The sequence below is a fragment of the Rosa chinensis genome, chromosome 7 (assembly GCF_002994745.2).
Source record: "Rosa chinensis cultivar Old Blush chromosome 7, RchiOBHm-V2, whole genome shotgun sequence".
NCBI lineage: Eukaryota > Viridiplantae > Streptophyta > Magnoliopsida > Rosales > Rosaceae > Rosa > Rosa chinensis.
In genome coordinates this window covers 53,612,511-53,628,451 of record NC_037094.1, presented here as the reverse complement: position 1 = coordinate 53,628,451, position 15,941 = coordinate 53,612,511, and the positions used below count along the sequence as shown (strand labels likewise).

Sequence of the window (15,941 nt, the reverse complement as noted above, 5' to 3'; positions counted from 1 at the left end):
TCTTCATTAGAAGCCCTTAAAGAGTTAAGGGAAACCGCTGAACACTTGAAATCCGAGTTTGAGATGAAGGATTTTGGGGGAACACGATTATGTCTCGGTTTGGAACTTGAGCATCGTGTCGATAAATGCTTAGGCATTTTTGACAAGGTCAAGCCTTCAAGCACCCCCATGATCGTCCATAGTCTTGATCCTGAAAAGGATCCTCTTCGTCGAAAGGATGATGACGAAGATGTGCTAGAGGCAAAAGTGCCTTACTTAGTACAATAGGCGCATTATTGTACTTATCTCAATGCACAAGACCAGACATCTCATATGTTGTGAACTTGTTAGCTAGATATAGCTCTGCGCCAACGCGACGCCATTGGATTGGTGTAAAAGATATCTTTCGATATTTGAGATGTACGATTGATATGGGCTTGTTCTATCCCTACAAAGAAATGATGGATTCGGACCCATCACACACCAGGTACGCCGCCAACACTGGCCTGCGTCCATTATCCCCATCCCAAAACGACATGTGTTTTGGAAGGTTTTGCTGATGTTGGGTATCTGTTTGACCCACACAATGGTCATTCCCAATCCGGTTAAGTGTTCACCATGGGAAAAGACCGTGATATCTTGGAGGTCTACAGAACAGACCGTAGTCGCTATATCTTTGAACAATGCAGAGATCATTGCTCTTCACGAAGTGGTTCGTGAATGTATATGGATTGGATCCATAATTACGCATGTTCGAACAATTGTGGTTTGAAGTCTACCACAGATGAGCCTAGGAGCATTTAGGATAATGCTACTTGTTTTGAACAAATGAGGCAAGGCTACATCAAAAGCGATAACACCAAGCATAATCAGCAACAACAGACACTCCTCGAGATCAAAGTGAACTAGGTTCAATCTGAGGACAGTGAGGCAGACTTATTTACTAAGTCATTGCCCAAATCCACATTCGAGAAACATGTGGCAAGAATTGGCTTGCGAAAATTATCTGAACTCCCATGATCGTAGTCATCAGGGGAAGGCGCAGACATCAGGGGGAGATGTCTACATGTTCACCTCGAATCGTGAAGGGTGTGTTGTGCTCTTTTTCCCCTTCGACCGAGGTTATTTTTGTCCCACTGGGTTTTTGTTACTCGGCAAGGTTTTTAACGAGGCAACGAGAGAAGCACCGCGTTTGGGCAACACAAGGGGGAGTGTTGAAGGAAAACCTAATTTGTGTTTAGCCCAAACTCTAGGTTACTTGACCTAGTGGTAATAGGATTTAATTAGAAGGATCTAGAATCCTAATCAATGTAGAATTACTTTCCTTGTTTGATTGAGATTCTATGCATTGTAATCCTCTATATAAAGAGGCCCCTATTATCAATGAGAATACACAGCAAATTCCTCCCAAAATCAATTTCTCTAAAACAATTATCAGATTTTTTTTTCAATTTTTAAAATTTTTTGGAATTTCAAATAAAAAAGGATTCTATTTTAATTTAAATATAATTTGAAAAAAAATATATACCCTCAATTTTTAAAGTTAGAAATGCATTTTTAAGTGTTTTGACAAATATACCCTCAATTTTAACGGCTTCTAACAGTATAATTAACGGCAGTGAGTTAAGTGAAAGATAGATGTAAAAGTAAGTAAATTAAGTGATATTGTTGAAAATACAGTGAGTTAAGTGTCGAATTGGTCATAACTCAGTGACCATTTGTGATATTTTTCCTATTAATTATTTATAATAGTATGAATAGAAACTACCAAATTATATTAGGAAATCCCGTCACAGAAAAAAACGAAAAAAAAATAACACATATATATACAACCAAAAACAAAAAGAGTACAGGAATCACGACCGGCATATTCCGAAAGCACTTTTTTTTTTTTTTCCTTTTTCCATTTTATAAATTCGTAATTATTTTCGTTTGGTCTTAAATCTGTAAAAACCCTCCACAAACCCTACCCACTCTTCTTCTCTATTCACATTCCTCATTGCCTCACTCCACTCCTTCTCTCTCTGCAACTCTGTGTCAACCCAATGGCTTTGGTAAGCAACTTCCCTCTCTGCGATTCGCTACTTTATGCTCTCCGCTAAGTATCTAAATCCTTATTCGTTCTAACTCGCACTATTGCTTTTTCATTACGAAGCTTTCCACTGCTACACTACCACAGTGCTGGAATTACTAAATAGACTCCAAAGTTTTGGGCTTTTTGTAGAATTGAAAACTTATGTAAAACTGATTGGGTTTTGTTGGTCAATGTTTGTATCTGTGCATTATGTATGTGTTATTGTTTCGAAGATGAGAGTTAAGAATTGTTTGATCTACTTTTTAGGTGCTGCGCGCTGGGAACACCAATAAGAATGGTTACAAGGCACTCATTGCTGCCGAGTTCAGCGGTGTCAATGTTGAGCTGGTGAAGGATTTCGAGATGGGTGTGTCGAACAAGAGTCCCGAGTTTCTCAAAATGAATCCCATTGGGAAGGTGGGAGTTGTGTCATTTGCAGGTGTTGGAAGTTGTGTATTATATATGATGTGTTGTGGTTTTGGTGCTGAACTGGTGTTTTGGTGTGTTTTAGGTTCCTGTGTTGGAAACGCCGGACGGTCCTGTTTTTGAGAGCAATGCCATTGCGCGATATGGTGAGGGCTCAATGTTAGGATTTTTGAAGTTTTATATAGAGATTATTGTCAGATTGGAACTTTTATTATGTGCTTTCACTTGCTGCAGTTACTCGTTTGAAGGCGGATAATCCCCTTTATGGTTCTTCCTTGATTGAATATGTAAGCGGTATAAGGGCTCTGTATGTCTCCTTAAGGTTCCGTTGTCTGAATTTTTGGATTCCAAGTTTATGAGATCATTGTGATGTTAAAATTTACTGTGAGGAGACTTTGGAATTTGAATGTAGAAATAGGTCATTTTTTTTATTGCACTTAAAACATAATGCTGGAGATATTTACGATCAGGCATCTTCATTTGGTCCTGATATGATTTGCAATGTTAGCTATCCACACTTCTGTTGATGCACTAAGTAATGTCTTTACCCTTTTGTATTTTCGGTTGACAGGCCCTTGTGGAGCAATGGATTGATTTTGCAACGTTAGAGATTGATGCCAATATTTTGCGTTGGTTCATACCGCGTATCGGTTTTGCAGTCTACCTTCCTCCGGTAAGAAATAGCTGCATTTTGTTTCTCCAGATCTATTCTATATCTTTAGTAACTTGTATTTACATAGACTCGTTAAGTAATTCAGGCCCATCTTTTGTTTTTGGCACATAGGCTGAGGAAGCTGCAATTTCTTCCTTGAAGAGAGCACTAACTGCTTTGAACACTCATCTTGCTTCCAACACGTACTTAGTTGGGCACTCTGTGACATTGGCTGATATCATTATGATATGTAATTTAACACTGGGTTTTAACCGGTTGTTGACAAAAAGTTTTACCTCAGAGTTTCCTCATGTAGAGAGATACTTTTGGACATTGGTTAATCAGCCTAATTTTCGCAAGATACTGGGTGAGGTGAAACAAGCTGAATCTGTTCCAGCTATTCAGTCAAAGAAGCCTTCACAGCCTAAGGAACCTGCAAAGAAAGAGGCCAAGAAGGAAGTGAAGAAAGAGCCAGCAAAGCCTAAAGTAGAAGAGGCTGCTCAGGAAGAGGAGGCACCCAAACCCAAGGCAAAGAATCCTCTTGATCTTTTGCCTCCTAGCAAGATGATTCTGGATGAATGGAAAAGGCTTTATTCAAACACAAAGACCAACTTCCGTGAGGTTGCTGTCAAAGGTGATTCCTTATTGACTCTGTTTATTCATGCATTCAAGCAGATCTTGATTTTAATTTATAATGGTCTTGCATTTTCAGTCAACATGTAGCATCCTTCTGCATTCTCTTTTGTGCAATGTTATCATTTACAATATTCAATTTAAATGATTTACTGTTCCCTGTATTGTTTATACTCTTCAGCTCAATTACTTGGGTGGCCTTTGAGATGGAATTTGGTCATTTTGTATGTTTATTGGTTCATGGCAAACACACCAGTACCTATTCTATAGGCGTTCTTCGAATTTTGAATGTCAGGGTCTTGAGTTCTATTTGATGGGATTGTTTTGGTTCCAATCTTTATTATGTGAAATAAAATTTTCCTGGATAGAAAGTAGTCCACAGAAAAATATATGGCCTTGCTCTTTTTCAGCCCTCAATGAAAGCATATCGGTGCTCTCGGCAAGTTAATGAATTAGACTTCTGTAGGATAGTCAATAGCAGACCGTCAATGTCATCAGATAGTTAACTGTACTTCCAGTTGATCTTTTATATATGCTATATCAATATCTCAACTTCCGGGTAATGCCAAATCAGAATTCGTATTAAATGTTTTTTGCAATAGTGCAAATATACTTGTGGCAGTAATTTATACTTGGGTTTCAATGGAACTTCATTGCATGTACCAAAATTCTTTTTGGTGAAAGTACAATTTTGAAGGACTCTCTTTGACATCCCCTTACTATGCGTGCTGCTTTGCTTTCTTCATTTTCTCCAAGGTAAGCAATGCATTTTATTTGTATCTGTTAATACTTGATACTGGTGTGATTCCGTGTGACAGCTTTTGAACTTGATGCGTTTAAGAAATTAAGAATTGATCACTTCTGTAAAGGTCTGCGTCTGAATGGCAATTATCTGGAACTTGGGTTTTCTAACTGCCTTCATCCAATTAGGTTTTTCATGATTTCTCATGTTATGTTAACTTTCACTTCATCTTTCAGGCTTCTGGGACATGTATGATCCAGAGGGTTACTCTCTTTGGTTTTGCGATTACAAATACAATGATGAAAATACAGTCTCATTCGTGACTTTAAACAAGGTGGGCGGCTTTCTGCAGCGGATGGATTTGGCTCGTAAATATGCGTTTGGGAAGATGTTGGTGATTGGATCTGATCCTCCTTTCAAGGTGAAGGGCTTGTGGCTGTTCCGTGGGCAAGAGGTTCCCCAGTTCATAATTGATGAATGTTATGATATGGAACTGTATGATTGGCATAAGGTTGATATCACTGATGAGGATCAAAAGGAGCGCGTGAACCAGATGATTGAAGATCAGGAGCCTTTTGAGGGGGAGGCCTTGTTGGATGCCAAATGCTTCAAATGATGAGACAAAGGTGTTCCAGGAGGTAGCTGTAATGTTTCAGGGGTTTCTTTAGAGGGTCGTTCATTCTGGTTGATTGTGTTTCAGCATTATCTTTTACTTCTCCTAGCACTCTAATTTATGACATTGATAGGATATGATACAATGTTGTCTGTTATATTAGGAATATCAATTGAATTACATGGTGATGAAGTTAACATTTATTTGCAAGTTATATTAGATTTGTTCAAACAGGTGTGTTTGGTGACTTTGAATATCACAATTTCTCAGTTTCATACAATTTCATGCAATATGCACTCTGTGACTACAAGTGAAATGTTAATTGCTTCTGACTCCTGGGAGGCTTCACTATATGTTAGGTTGGGTTATCAATCGCCCATCTAAGGCTTCATTGTGGTCAATCAAAACTATGGAGAGCCTTCCAGCAGGTTGCATGTGCAATATACTGAATATGTGAAGCGTTGTGAACTTGCAAACAATGATCTGATAGAACAAATGATGCAAAATCGAAAAGCAATGAAGTAAAGGAACTAGAACATCAAGAATGAAATTTGGCCAAAATCTGTGTCTATGTCTTGGGGAGAGTTCCTCCGAAGGATTTCATTAGATTGTGATAAGAAAAAATCCACCAAGAATTCTCTCACAATACCTGTGTTTCCCAGCCCTAGAATCTCAATCTTTCTCTCACTTGAAATTCGGGCAGCATATAATTGATACTCTTAATGTAGTACTTGTAAAACTCATGTTTTCTAGGCGTCCCAACACCTATAGGTGGTGGGTTACAAGTTTGGGCCAAATCAGATTCCCTAAACCAGTAAAAAATGGGAAGGAATGATGATTAACACTTGACAGAGATAAGTGGCACGCAGTTAGCTGGTGACGGATTGCGAAACCCTCGATCAGTAAATCATCCTCTTTTCTTAGTCCAATTGCACTGTACTTGAATCCATGACGCCGACGGTGAGCAAATTGCAACAAGCTCTTAGTACTCCATTAGTAGGTTTAACTGTCACAAGCCTGATACAATATCTTCATCAAAATCAATGTACAAAAATCAAATGCATTATGCTAGAGGCTAGAATATGCAATCATATCTTTATTTAGACAGGACTCTAGAGGCTGATGAAATGAAGTACAAGATATAGTAAGCATTGTAAATTAGCAAGCAGTTCATCAAATCCCTTCAACTAAGACTTAGCTTTCTTCTTTTACTATTAACATATGACATTTTAGTGTATCGATGCAATTCTTCTATCATGAAACATAACTCAATGCAGCACTTAATACTTTTGAATCATTTATTAAGCACATGAAGAAAAGCAATAGTCCATAGCTCCATACCCTCGATATGCCGCATAAGAAAATCAGCTTGGATGAACTCAGACTTCAGAAGTTCATTCGACTGCCACCTTTGCTGAGAACAACAGACAGTTTTTGTATCAAGTAACTGTAGCAAATTGTTGTGAAATTGCTTTTTCTCTGCATAAGGAGTAATAATATGTTAAGTTACTAATGGAACTTGGAATACGGTGGAAAATATGAAACAAAGAAATTTTTTGATGGGAAGTTGATTGAAAAAGTAAATATGAGAAAAAAAGCTGTTAATGAAAGAATATGAGACACACATCAGACATGAATTACAAGGAAAGAAACAATTTACCATACTAACATAATCCTGCAACTCAAATTACTGAACCACCTTTTACCTTCAATTGATTTTGCATCCTCAAATCCCTTATCCTAGTATAAATACACTTACCAAGCTTCACAAACTACACTTTAAACATGAATCTGTAAGTAAAAATATATGCAATGCTATTTTTACAATCTTATGGCCACTAATTTCGATCAGTAAGAAATAGACATCAGTGATTCAGTATGACATACAAAAGCTTTAATATTTGATCTTATGAAGAGAGAGAGAGAGAGAGAGAGAGAGAGAGAGAGAGAGCAGGGGACATTAATGATCAATAACAGTTAACCCGGAAGGTCCCTAGAAATCAATACCAGTTTCAACGAAAAAGAACTTAAAGTTGCTTATGACATTGATACAAAGAAGCAAAATACATTTAATAGTCAGAGACACACCAGGCAACAATTATAAGGGACAAAAACCACTCACCACTCAACAGAGTCCTGGAGCTCCAGTTACTGAACCACCACTTAACTTCAACTGATTTTGCATCTTCAAATCCCTTACCCTAGTAAAACACTTGCCAAGCTTCAGACACTGAACTTTTAACATGAACCAGCTCTTACTAGTCAGGTGTAGCTTAACACAATGAATCTAGACCACTACCTTCGACGATGGTGAGGTGGCAGGGTTTGGTACTAGAGGATATCCAATAGATCTTTCAGTTTGAGTACAGCCACATAAAGAGCACTCACCGGGCTCCATGTTTATTGTTAGGATGCAGATTATAGAAAATCTTCCAAATCCCATTTACCAATCAAATCCCAATCAGCACTAACGTCCATTTCACAAAAGCTTGCGCCTAAGACACAAAAACCCATGCCATGGAAATTAGATATCAAACCTAGTCAATTTAGTTTCACAACTAGAAAGTGCATAATTTCAAGCCTCTTAAGTGTTACATACCTTGGATTGCTTAAGATGTTGATAACATATTCAGTTAAGGGCCACTTCAATCAGTCAAATGCAGACCAAATTTCCTTTATGGTGAAAGTCCGCTTGATAATGGTCCGTCCTGCATAGAATTTGTTCATCAAAATCAGATTCATTTCTCCACCTGGACAAATTTACAAATCAGATAGTATTCAACAAATTAACAACCAACTTTTGTACCCAAGAGGCTGATAAAATGAAATCATGAGATTTAAACATTGTGAATTAGCAAGCAGTTCATGCAATATGTGCCCTTCAATTAAGTCATATAGCTTTTCCTTTCCTTTCCTAGTCTAATGTGACAATTTAGTTCTGTCTTGAAACATTATGATATATAACATAATGCAACTGCTATATACTTTTGAAACATTTAAGCTACTGAAGAATAGTCCATAGCTCCATACCCCTGCAATTGCATAAGCACATCCAATTGGATGAACTCCTACTTCACTAGTTAATCCAGTCACGACCTTTGCTGAGAACAACAATCAGTTTCCATATCAATTAACTCTAACAGTTTGTGGTTGAAATTTTCTTTTTCTTCTTGCATAAGGAGTTATAATATGTTAACTTAATAATGGAACTTTGTATCCAGTGGAACTATGAAACAAAAGAAAATTTTACGGGATCACAATGATGGAAAAAGTAATGTAAGAAAAAGAAAGTTGTTGCTAAAAGAATTTGAGACACATGAGACATGAATTACTGTACAAGGAACGAAACAACTCGCTGTGCCTACATAATCCTGCAGCTCCAATTACTGAACCACCTTTTAACTTCAATTGATTTTCTATCTTTATATTTTAGCCTAGTATACGTGCACTTACCAAGCTTCGGACAGAACTAAACTTTAAATCATGAATCTGTAGCTAAAATATATATGCGACGCTATGGTTGCAATCTTAGGGCCACTGATTTAGTGATTTCGATCAAGGTCAGACTACATGGGCATGTGGCTTAACATAATTGAGTAAATACACACACACACACATCCACCCACCTTTGATAACAATGATTTTGGCAGAGTTTGAGAGAGTGTGCAACAAATCTTTCTGAGGGGCTGATTTAGACACAGAGTGCACAAAATGTTTTCAGAGTCCATTTACCAACAATATCTTTCAGCCTAAAATGATAAAAAAACATGCCAAGAAAATTAGATTATTTGACAATTAGAAAGTACATATATTCAAGCCCTAAAACTATTAAATTGGAAGGGTGAGTCTCTAATGAGGACCTTACAATAAGGACCAAGTAATGGAATACTTAAGATGCTAATCACATATACCCAGTTTAGGTAAGAGCCCTCACTTCAATCAGTCAAATGGCTATATACCAAATTTCCTTTATCGTGTACGGCTAATAGTCCCTCCTGCATAGAATGTGTTCATCAAAACAGATTCAGTTCATCAGCAGGAGTCAATTCTTTTGCAGTTCAACAAATTAACAACGAACTTCTGAGAGCATTGGACTTCTGAATACATAATGCAAAGTATTCATAATTCAATTAATAATATGAATACCTGAATCTAAATATGTCCCTTTATGGAGTGGAAATAGATAACAACGGTAGCAAATAGACATGAATATATGAGGAATCTAACAGTTGAGAAATTAACACATTAAGGTGATGATATTGAGGTATATAGCTAGCATACCTATGTACTGCTTGTCAGCTTCACAACTCTAATACCATTCTTGAAGCTTCAATCAGTGTGTTCCATATACAAGTGTAGCTTGGTGAATTTTCTGTAGGAGAAAACATAATTAGGGGACTGAATTGAAGGGAAAGTCAATTTCAAACTAAGTAAAGATTCGTTTAGAATTTTTAGGTCACAATAGGATTATTATATCTTTTTTTTTTTCTTTTTTTTTTTTGGAAGGTATCACATCATATAAGATACAGTATATTATAATGCAAATGATATTACATACCAGAAAAAAAGTGGATATGATTGATTGACAGATTAATATCACCAGAAAAGCATGGTAACTATTTTTTTTTCTTTGTAAAATGAAAATATGTAATGTCATTAACGGTACTTCAATTTGTTTCCAGTTGGGGATATAGTAAAAGGAAGGAAAATTTTATAAGCACACAATAAAAAAAAAATTAAATACAAGCAGAATAATATCAGAAACATCATACAACAATTATGGGGAAAGTAACAACTCACCAGTCCCACAGAATCAGGCATCTGAACCACCATCAACTTGAACTGATTTTGTATCTAGCTTCAGACACCAAAATTCTAAATGGAATCCATAACTAGAATATATATAAGGCATTGACAACCACAAAGTGATCAAGCTTATAAACTCTATACATAATATATTACCCAGTTCAGGTAAGAGCTACCTGAGTCTAATTGGTAACGAATTTCCTTTAAGGTTTACCACTGCTTGAAAAACGCTCCTGCAAGAATGTGCTCATCAAATTAGATTCATTCCTCCAGCTGGAGTTCAATCATCTTTGAAAGTTCAACGAGTTAGCAACCATCTGTACGCGTTGAACTACAATAACAAGATAGAATAACTATGCAACTAATATATTCTTATTGCAAAATATGCACATAATGGAAACTTGCAATAAAGTTGAAATCCAACAATATGAATACCTGAATGATCGTATTATCTGTCTGCAAAAAAAAAAAAAAAAAAAAAAGATACAAAATTAGAGGACTAGTCTATAAAATAAACTTATTTCATTGTGACGATTCATTCAGAATTTGCTTTTGGTGATACCTGTTCAGTTCCATGGAAACTTGTATTTGGGCAGCAAGTTTCACAATTGTGATGTGAGAAATGGACACCGCTTGATCTCCAAATGCAGTGCTGTTATCTTCTGCAGGAAGTCTGGCAATTGTTTCAGCACTGGGCTGCCCAAAATTCAAAAGGAAGAAAGGCCCACCATCACATATCTGAAAGCATACTCTTAAACTCTTGAAATAAATTTCCAGAAAAATTGTTAAATCTGTTTGATTATCAAAGTAATATATCAAGACTTGGGTATAATTGGAGTTCCAATAATTAATCAAACATTTGAGAATCCACAATCTTTCCCAACAGAAATCAGTATATGAGAATAAGGGACTTACAAGTCAGTAATCCCTTGATAAGCTTAGCATTCCACTCCAACATGTCACTGTGAGCCAGAAGCAATCTCCTTTTACTCTGCATAAAACCTACAACTTCAGTATCTCAATTACAGCAGAAATGAGCCTCACATACAAAATACAAGAATCAACTCCTACTAAAATGCATGTACAAAATGTTAGGTCTGTTTGAGAGATGCATATCAGATATTAGTTTCAGTAAATAAAAGGTTGCATTTAAGTCCAGCTCTCATTCAACAAGTTGAGACAGAGAATAATGATATGTCATATCTCCTCTCTGAACTTTATCATCAACACTCTGCCTTCTGAACACGTGCAACAGTTCTAAATATATTCATAGCTATTATAAGATTGCATAGCTTTTAGGTATCGAAGTTATGGAAAGTTGATCATACAAGAACAAAGACCATAATTCTTTTATCCCTATTGAACATTTTGGTATTCAGCCTTTCCACACACGGTTATCATTTCTTCATATCTCAATATGTAACAAGTCTTTCGTCAGACATAATATTAGAAATATCATACGGGAAAGGAAGAAAGGTAATTCCCATTTCTTATATACATCTTATTTGGGTTGTGTAAAGAAAATGACAAAAGCCACCTATGAGACTAAAACATTGCTGGGTTCATCATTTCGAACATCATTTTTTTTACATAGAGAACCAGCTAGACAAAATATCGAGCATCTGGTGTGCATAAAAGTAACTTGTAAACTAACACACAATTATCTGTAAACATACAAAGGAATTGAGTCCATGCAGCAGACAAGGATATACCGATGTTGTAAAAGAAGACCATATTGAGAAAGATCGAACCTTTGATTAAGGGATGTCTGATCGATTCACTTGTCAAATTCCAATCAGTTTCATTTCCACAAGAGACTTCAGCCTATATGACAAGAAAATCCATGTAATGGAAACTAGATGTCAAACCTTGTAATATTTTTAGAATTGGACAACAGGAAATTGCAATTGCAAGCACTTGTACAATAGATAATATAGGATTGTTTAAATAAACTTATTATATAGGACTACTTACAATGTTAATATCAGATTACCTAATAGCTTAGGTAAGAGCGTCTTGAATTAGTCAAAATGCTAGACTTACAATGTGGATATGATTGACAGACAGATTTATATAACCAGACGGCATGGCAGCATTGCCTCTTGTCATATACAATATTTGCAATTGCATATATTTACCTTAACAGAATAGAACAGAGTGCTTTATGTCTGGACCATATATTTACCTTCAAGTAGGCTTCAACGATTGAGAATGGCAGCATTTGAACGGTCCATTTGCAGAAACACCAATTACCGAGCTCCCTGCTGGCTGCTTTTTGTTAACATACAGATTGCAGAGAAAGGTTCCTTTAAACTAGAGTAGTAATCTATAAACTAGACTATGCTCAGATAATTAACACTAAAGTAAAGATTCATTCAGAATTTGCATTTGGTGATGGATACCTTTGCAGCGAGTCATCCAATTGTGAGGTTTGGGATGTGCGAAATGTTGTGCCACTCCTTCCCCACGCCTTTTTCGTATTCTCCTTCCAGAATTCGACAATCGCTGATCGTCAAAGTACGCAGTGCTGTGATCGTCAAAGTACGCAGTGCTTTTAGCTTTGGGCAACTCTCAATTCGCAACTCAGAAAGGCGTGGCATTATTGTGATTTCAGAAACAAAGGCCCACTCTTCCCAGTTCTCCATCGATTCGAACGAAAGACGTTTCAATTTGGGGAATAGAATTCCTGAGACTTGTTCTTCTTCTTCTTCTATTCCCAGAAATTCAACTCCCACCTTTTTCACTTTCTTCATCTCCCTTATATCCAGAATTTCAAGCGATGGCAATTTTCCAAGAGAAGGCAAAAATTCACAAAATCTCCACCCATAGAGATAAAGTTTTCTCAAATTGCGTAAAGACTTGATCCAATAGAGAGACTCGGTGAATTGGCACCACCAAATGTCTAAAGATTCCAAATTTTGATGTGGTTGCAATGCTTTCACTATTTCTTCATCGCCTTTTCTCTGCTCTTCATCTCCTTCCTGGAAAAATACTCGCAAATGAGAGAGGTGCTCCTTATTCCCCAACTGTGCTTTCTCAATCTCACTCGCATCATCCTTATTCCCCAAATATCTTATAGAAAGCCTCCCGTGAAGCTGGTCCATGATTCCGAGATCTCCTAATTTCAATGCTTCATCATCATCACCCTCACATACATAAAAGCAGTAAGTACCTCAGCTCAGAACAAGCCAGAACATATAGATGCTTCAAGTTAATCAACTTTCCCATTGCCTTGGGTAGTTTCTCAAGTTGACCACACCACTCCAGGACCAGAGTTTGTAGATTGCATAAATCACACACAGCATCCGGTAATTCTTTCAAAACTCTATTCCAAGACAAATCCATATATCTCAAATGAATCAATTCACCAATCTCTTTTGGAACTTCATTGAGCTTGTTACCACTAAAATTCAATGTCCTAAGGCATTTCATTTGCATAATTGAACCGGGGCTTATGGTTGTAATGCTTGAATCAAGGAGTGTGAGGGTTCGCATATTTTTGCACTAGTCAAATGAAGTAGGAAGTTGACCTTCACCTACATTTATTAAGGTCAAATGACGAACCTTATAATCACCCGAAAGCTCCACCCTTTGATTAGCACCCTTGAGTGCTTCCATAATAGTGCATTCTTTTTGGGTAAGAAACTGCACAAAGTCATGTACTATATCATGCATTTTGCACCCATAAACATTTTTCATATCATTTTTTTTAAAATCCTGAAAGAAAGACCGCATTGTCAGACTTTCAAAATAACTTTGACCTATTCTTCTCTTTTCTTTTTTTCCCTTTAAATTAAGATAATTTTGTGACATCCAAAGCTCAATCAAATTATCTTTTCGGAAATCATAATCTTTGGGAAATATTGCACAATACAAAAGACACCTCTTAACTGCAGGGGCCAAATCATAATAACTTAATAATAGTGGTCGGAAAACTTGGTCCTCAATTTCTTTTAATTCCCAAATCTTACTATTCAGAACATCCCGCCATTCTTCTCTTGTTTTCTTATACCACACTAGACTACCTAAAGTCTTTGCAGCAAGAGGCAAACCTTTACATTTTTTCACAATTTCCTCACCAATAGCTCCAAACTCATTAGCCGCATCTTCTTCCCTATCCAAAAATGCAAAGCTATTGAACAATGCTAGACAATCCTTATCATTCAACTTATCTAAATGGATCATGCTACTAGTTGCTCTCATCATTTTAGCAACCTCTTCTTTTCGTGTGGTCACAAGTATTGTACTACCTTCAGCACAACTTTGCAATATTTCTGGTAGTTTCAAACTTTCCCACTGTCTTTGGTCTTCGGTCCACACATCATCTAGAACTAGGAGGAACTTCTTACTCTCAACATGAGTCTTTATAAGTAAGAGTAGGGTTTCCAACTCACTTGAACTGCTTTGGGTTTCTTTTTTATCTAGACTTTCGATAATCGCTTTCGCAATCTTAATCTCATCAAAAGGGTCTGAGACACAAACCCAGACTTTCTTGTGAAAATGGGCAGTAACCTTTTCATTGTTAAAGACTAGTTGGGTAAGAGTTGTTTTCCCCATCCCTCCCATCCCTACAATAGGGATGACAAGGAACGGCTCGCCTTCTTGGCTACTTTCTCTCAATAACTTGCTCAACAACATCTCTTTTTCTTCGTCTCGGCCAAATATCTTGGATATATCGACCAAAGATGAAGTTTTCTGTCGTTGAATAAGCTGTTGATCATCATGGCCACCTATTGTGGATTGATGAAAGCCATACATTTCTCTTTCAGCAGCAACCACAGTTAGTTTCTCATTCAGTTTCTTTATCCTTCTAGCAATGTTATGATGATGAATGACCTTATTGACTTGGCCAAAACAAAAGCAACCAGAGGGCATGGGGAAACATACCTTCTTCTTGCCTTCCTCCACTTGTTGTTTCAAAATTTCAGTGTTCCACTCGTCTAGGACGTTGTCCATCTCGTACGATACATCTTTGAGCTTCTGCAACCAGTCTCTCACTCTGGCCTCCGTCACTTGTTTCTTCTCTGCATCCTCCAGCACAGCTTGAATGGCTTCGAGATTGCTGCGGAAACTATGAACATCTTCCTCAGCATTCAAAAGAGTGTCACCGCTTGTTTTGTGTGTTCAAACACTATTGAAGCCAGTTGCTCTAGAACCACAGAGATAAGTGCCTCAGCCATTTTTCGCGTTAGAACTTAGAACTCGGTTATAATTGAAAGAGCAAAGAATAGAGATGAATATGAGCTTGTTGGATGAGTGTGCTATCGCCTCTCCTCTAAAGTATATAATGTCGAAATTAGATAAGCTAGGGACTACAGAAGCCAAGGAACGTGCCTCAATTATTTGTTCAACAGAGCATTATGAATATTCCTCTTTAATAATTGCATGCATGAAGAAACTAAAACCATACGATTTGAAAAGCAGCAGGAGTTTACCGAAAGACAGAAAGCTTAAGATGGGTCATAATTGCTTTCTCTGCAGCACTCTTTACAGCTGCTCCATTATCAATAGTGACCTTACAGTCCAACCATGTGCAACTGTTGGAAATATCTCACTTTCCTATCAACCCATGATTTAGACATCACGCGATGACAAATTAACATTAGGTAGAATATTGCAAATGATAGGAATCATTTGAAGTTCCTTGTTAACAAGAGACCAAGAGTAAATGAATTAATTAAATCTCGAGTATGCCGGCAAAGCATTGCTAATTTTTTTATGTGAGAAGACGTAATCGTGTTGCATTTGTTCAAACACGAGTTTTATTTGTTTAACAGTGAGTTCGCTTGAGCGTTAATCATTCCCCACATGAAAAGTCACTTGCACATACAATGTCACATTCCTTACCAAATTAGTATTAATTTCCAATTCCATGTGTATGGTAATTTCCAATGCCACAGTTACTTGGTAATCGGAACCAAATCAGTATTATGATTTCCAAGTAGGAATTCAGAAACTAGAAACGCAAAACATAGAAGCCCCACTTGTATGATAGCATGGTTCTGAAGACTGATGA

General features: G+C 37.0%; 3 protein-coding genes across 5 annotated transcripts; 1 reads left to right on the top strand and 2 right to left on the bottom strand.

The window, feature by feature from the left end:
- The first annotated feature begins 1,887 nt into the window (after nucleotides 1-1,887).
- Nucleotides 1,888-5,375, top strand: LOC112179437 (elongation factor 1-gamma). The gene is made up of 7 exons (XM_024317853.2): nucleotides 1,888-2,033; nucleotides 2,321-2,470; nucleotides 2,565-2,625; nucleotides 2,714-2,766; nucleotides 3,051-3,152; nucleotides 3,264-3,765; nucleotides 4,743-5,375. The coding sequence occupies exons 1-7, from the start codon at nucleotides 2,025-2,027 to the stop codon at nucleotides 5,120-5,122; spliced, it is 1,257 nt and encodes a 418-aa protein (XP_024173621.1). The 5' UTR covers nucleotides 1,888-2,024; the 3' UTR covers nucleotides 5,123-5,375.
- A 294-nt stretch (nucleotides 5,376-5,669) lies between these two features.
- LOC112179439 lies at nucleotides 5,670-12,187 on the bottom strand. Of its 3 annotated transcripts, none has more exons than XR_005803553.1 (13): nucleotides 12,111-12,187; nucleotides 10,841-10,916; nucleotides 10,488-10,621; nucleotides 10,361-10,381; nucleotides 9,920-10,158; nucleotides 9,401-9,491; nucleotides 9,031-9,114; nucleotides 8,746-8,868; nucleotides 7,719-7,827; nucleotides 7,419-7,614; nucleotides 7,242-7,320; nucleotides 6,461-6,598; nucleotides 5,670-6,136 (listed from the first exon to the last, which is right to left on the bottom strand). XR_005803553.1 is itself a non-coding variant. In XM_040511298.1 (5 exons), the coding sequence occupies exons 2-5, from the start codon at nucleotides 7,560-7,562 to the stop codon at nucleotides 6,129-6,131; spliced, it is 369 nt and encodes a 122-aa protein (XP_040367232.1). In that variant the 5' UTR covers nucleotides 7,563-7,614; nucleotides 7,719-7,850; the 3' UTR covers nucleotides 5,670-6,128. The 3 variants fall into 3 exon arrangements, 1 of the variants encoding a protein (XP_040367232.1); XR_005803554.1 differs by lacking the exon at nucleotides 12,111-12,187 and adding an exon at nucleotides 11,677-11,703 and having other exon boundaries at nucleotides 10,488-10,663; nucleotides 10,841-10,927; XM_040511298.1 differs by lacking the exons at nucleotides 8,746-8,868; nucleotides 9,031-9,114; nucleotides 9,401-9,491; ... (3 more) ...; nucleotides 10,841-10,916; nucleotides 12,111-12,187 and having other exon boundaries at nucleotides 7,719-7,850.
- A 152-nt stretch (nucleotides 12,188-12,339) lies between these two features.
- On the bottom strand, nucleotides 12,340-15,259 carry LOC112178170 (putative disease resistance protein RGA1). The gene is made up of 3 exons (XM_040511506.1): nucleotides 13,490-15,259; nucleotides 12,661-13,071; nucleotides 12,340-12,564 (listed from the first exon to the last, which is right to left on the bottom strand). Exons 1-3 carry the CDS (start codon nucleotides 14,879-14,881, stop codon nucleotides 12,340-12,342), a joined length of 2,028 nt encoding a protein of 675 aa, XP_040367440.1. The 5' UTR covers nucleotides 14,882-15,259.
- Between the last annotated feature and the right edge of the window lie 682 nt (nucleotides 15,260-15,941).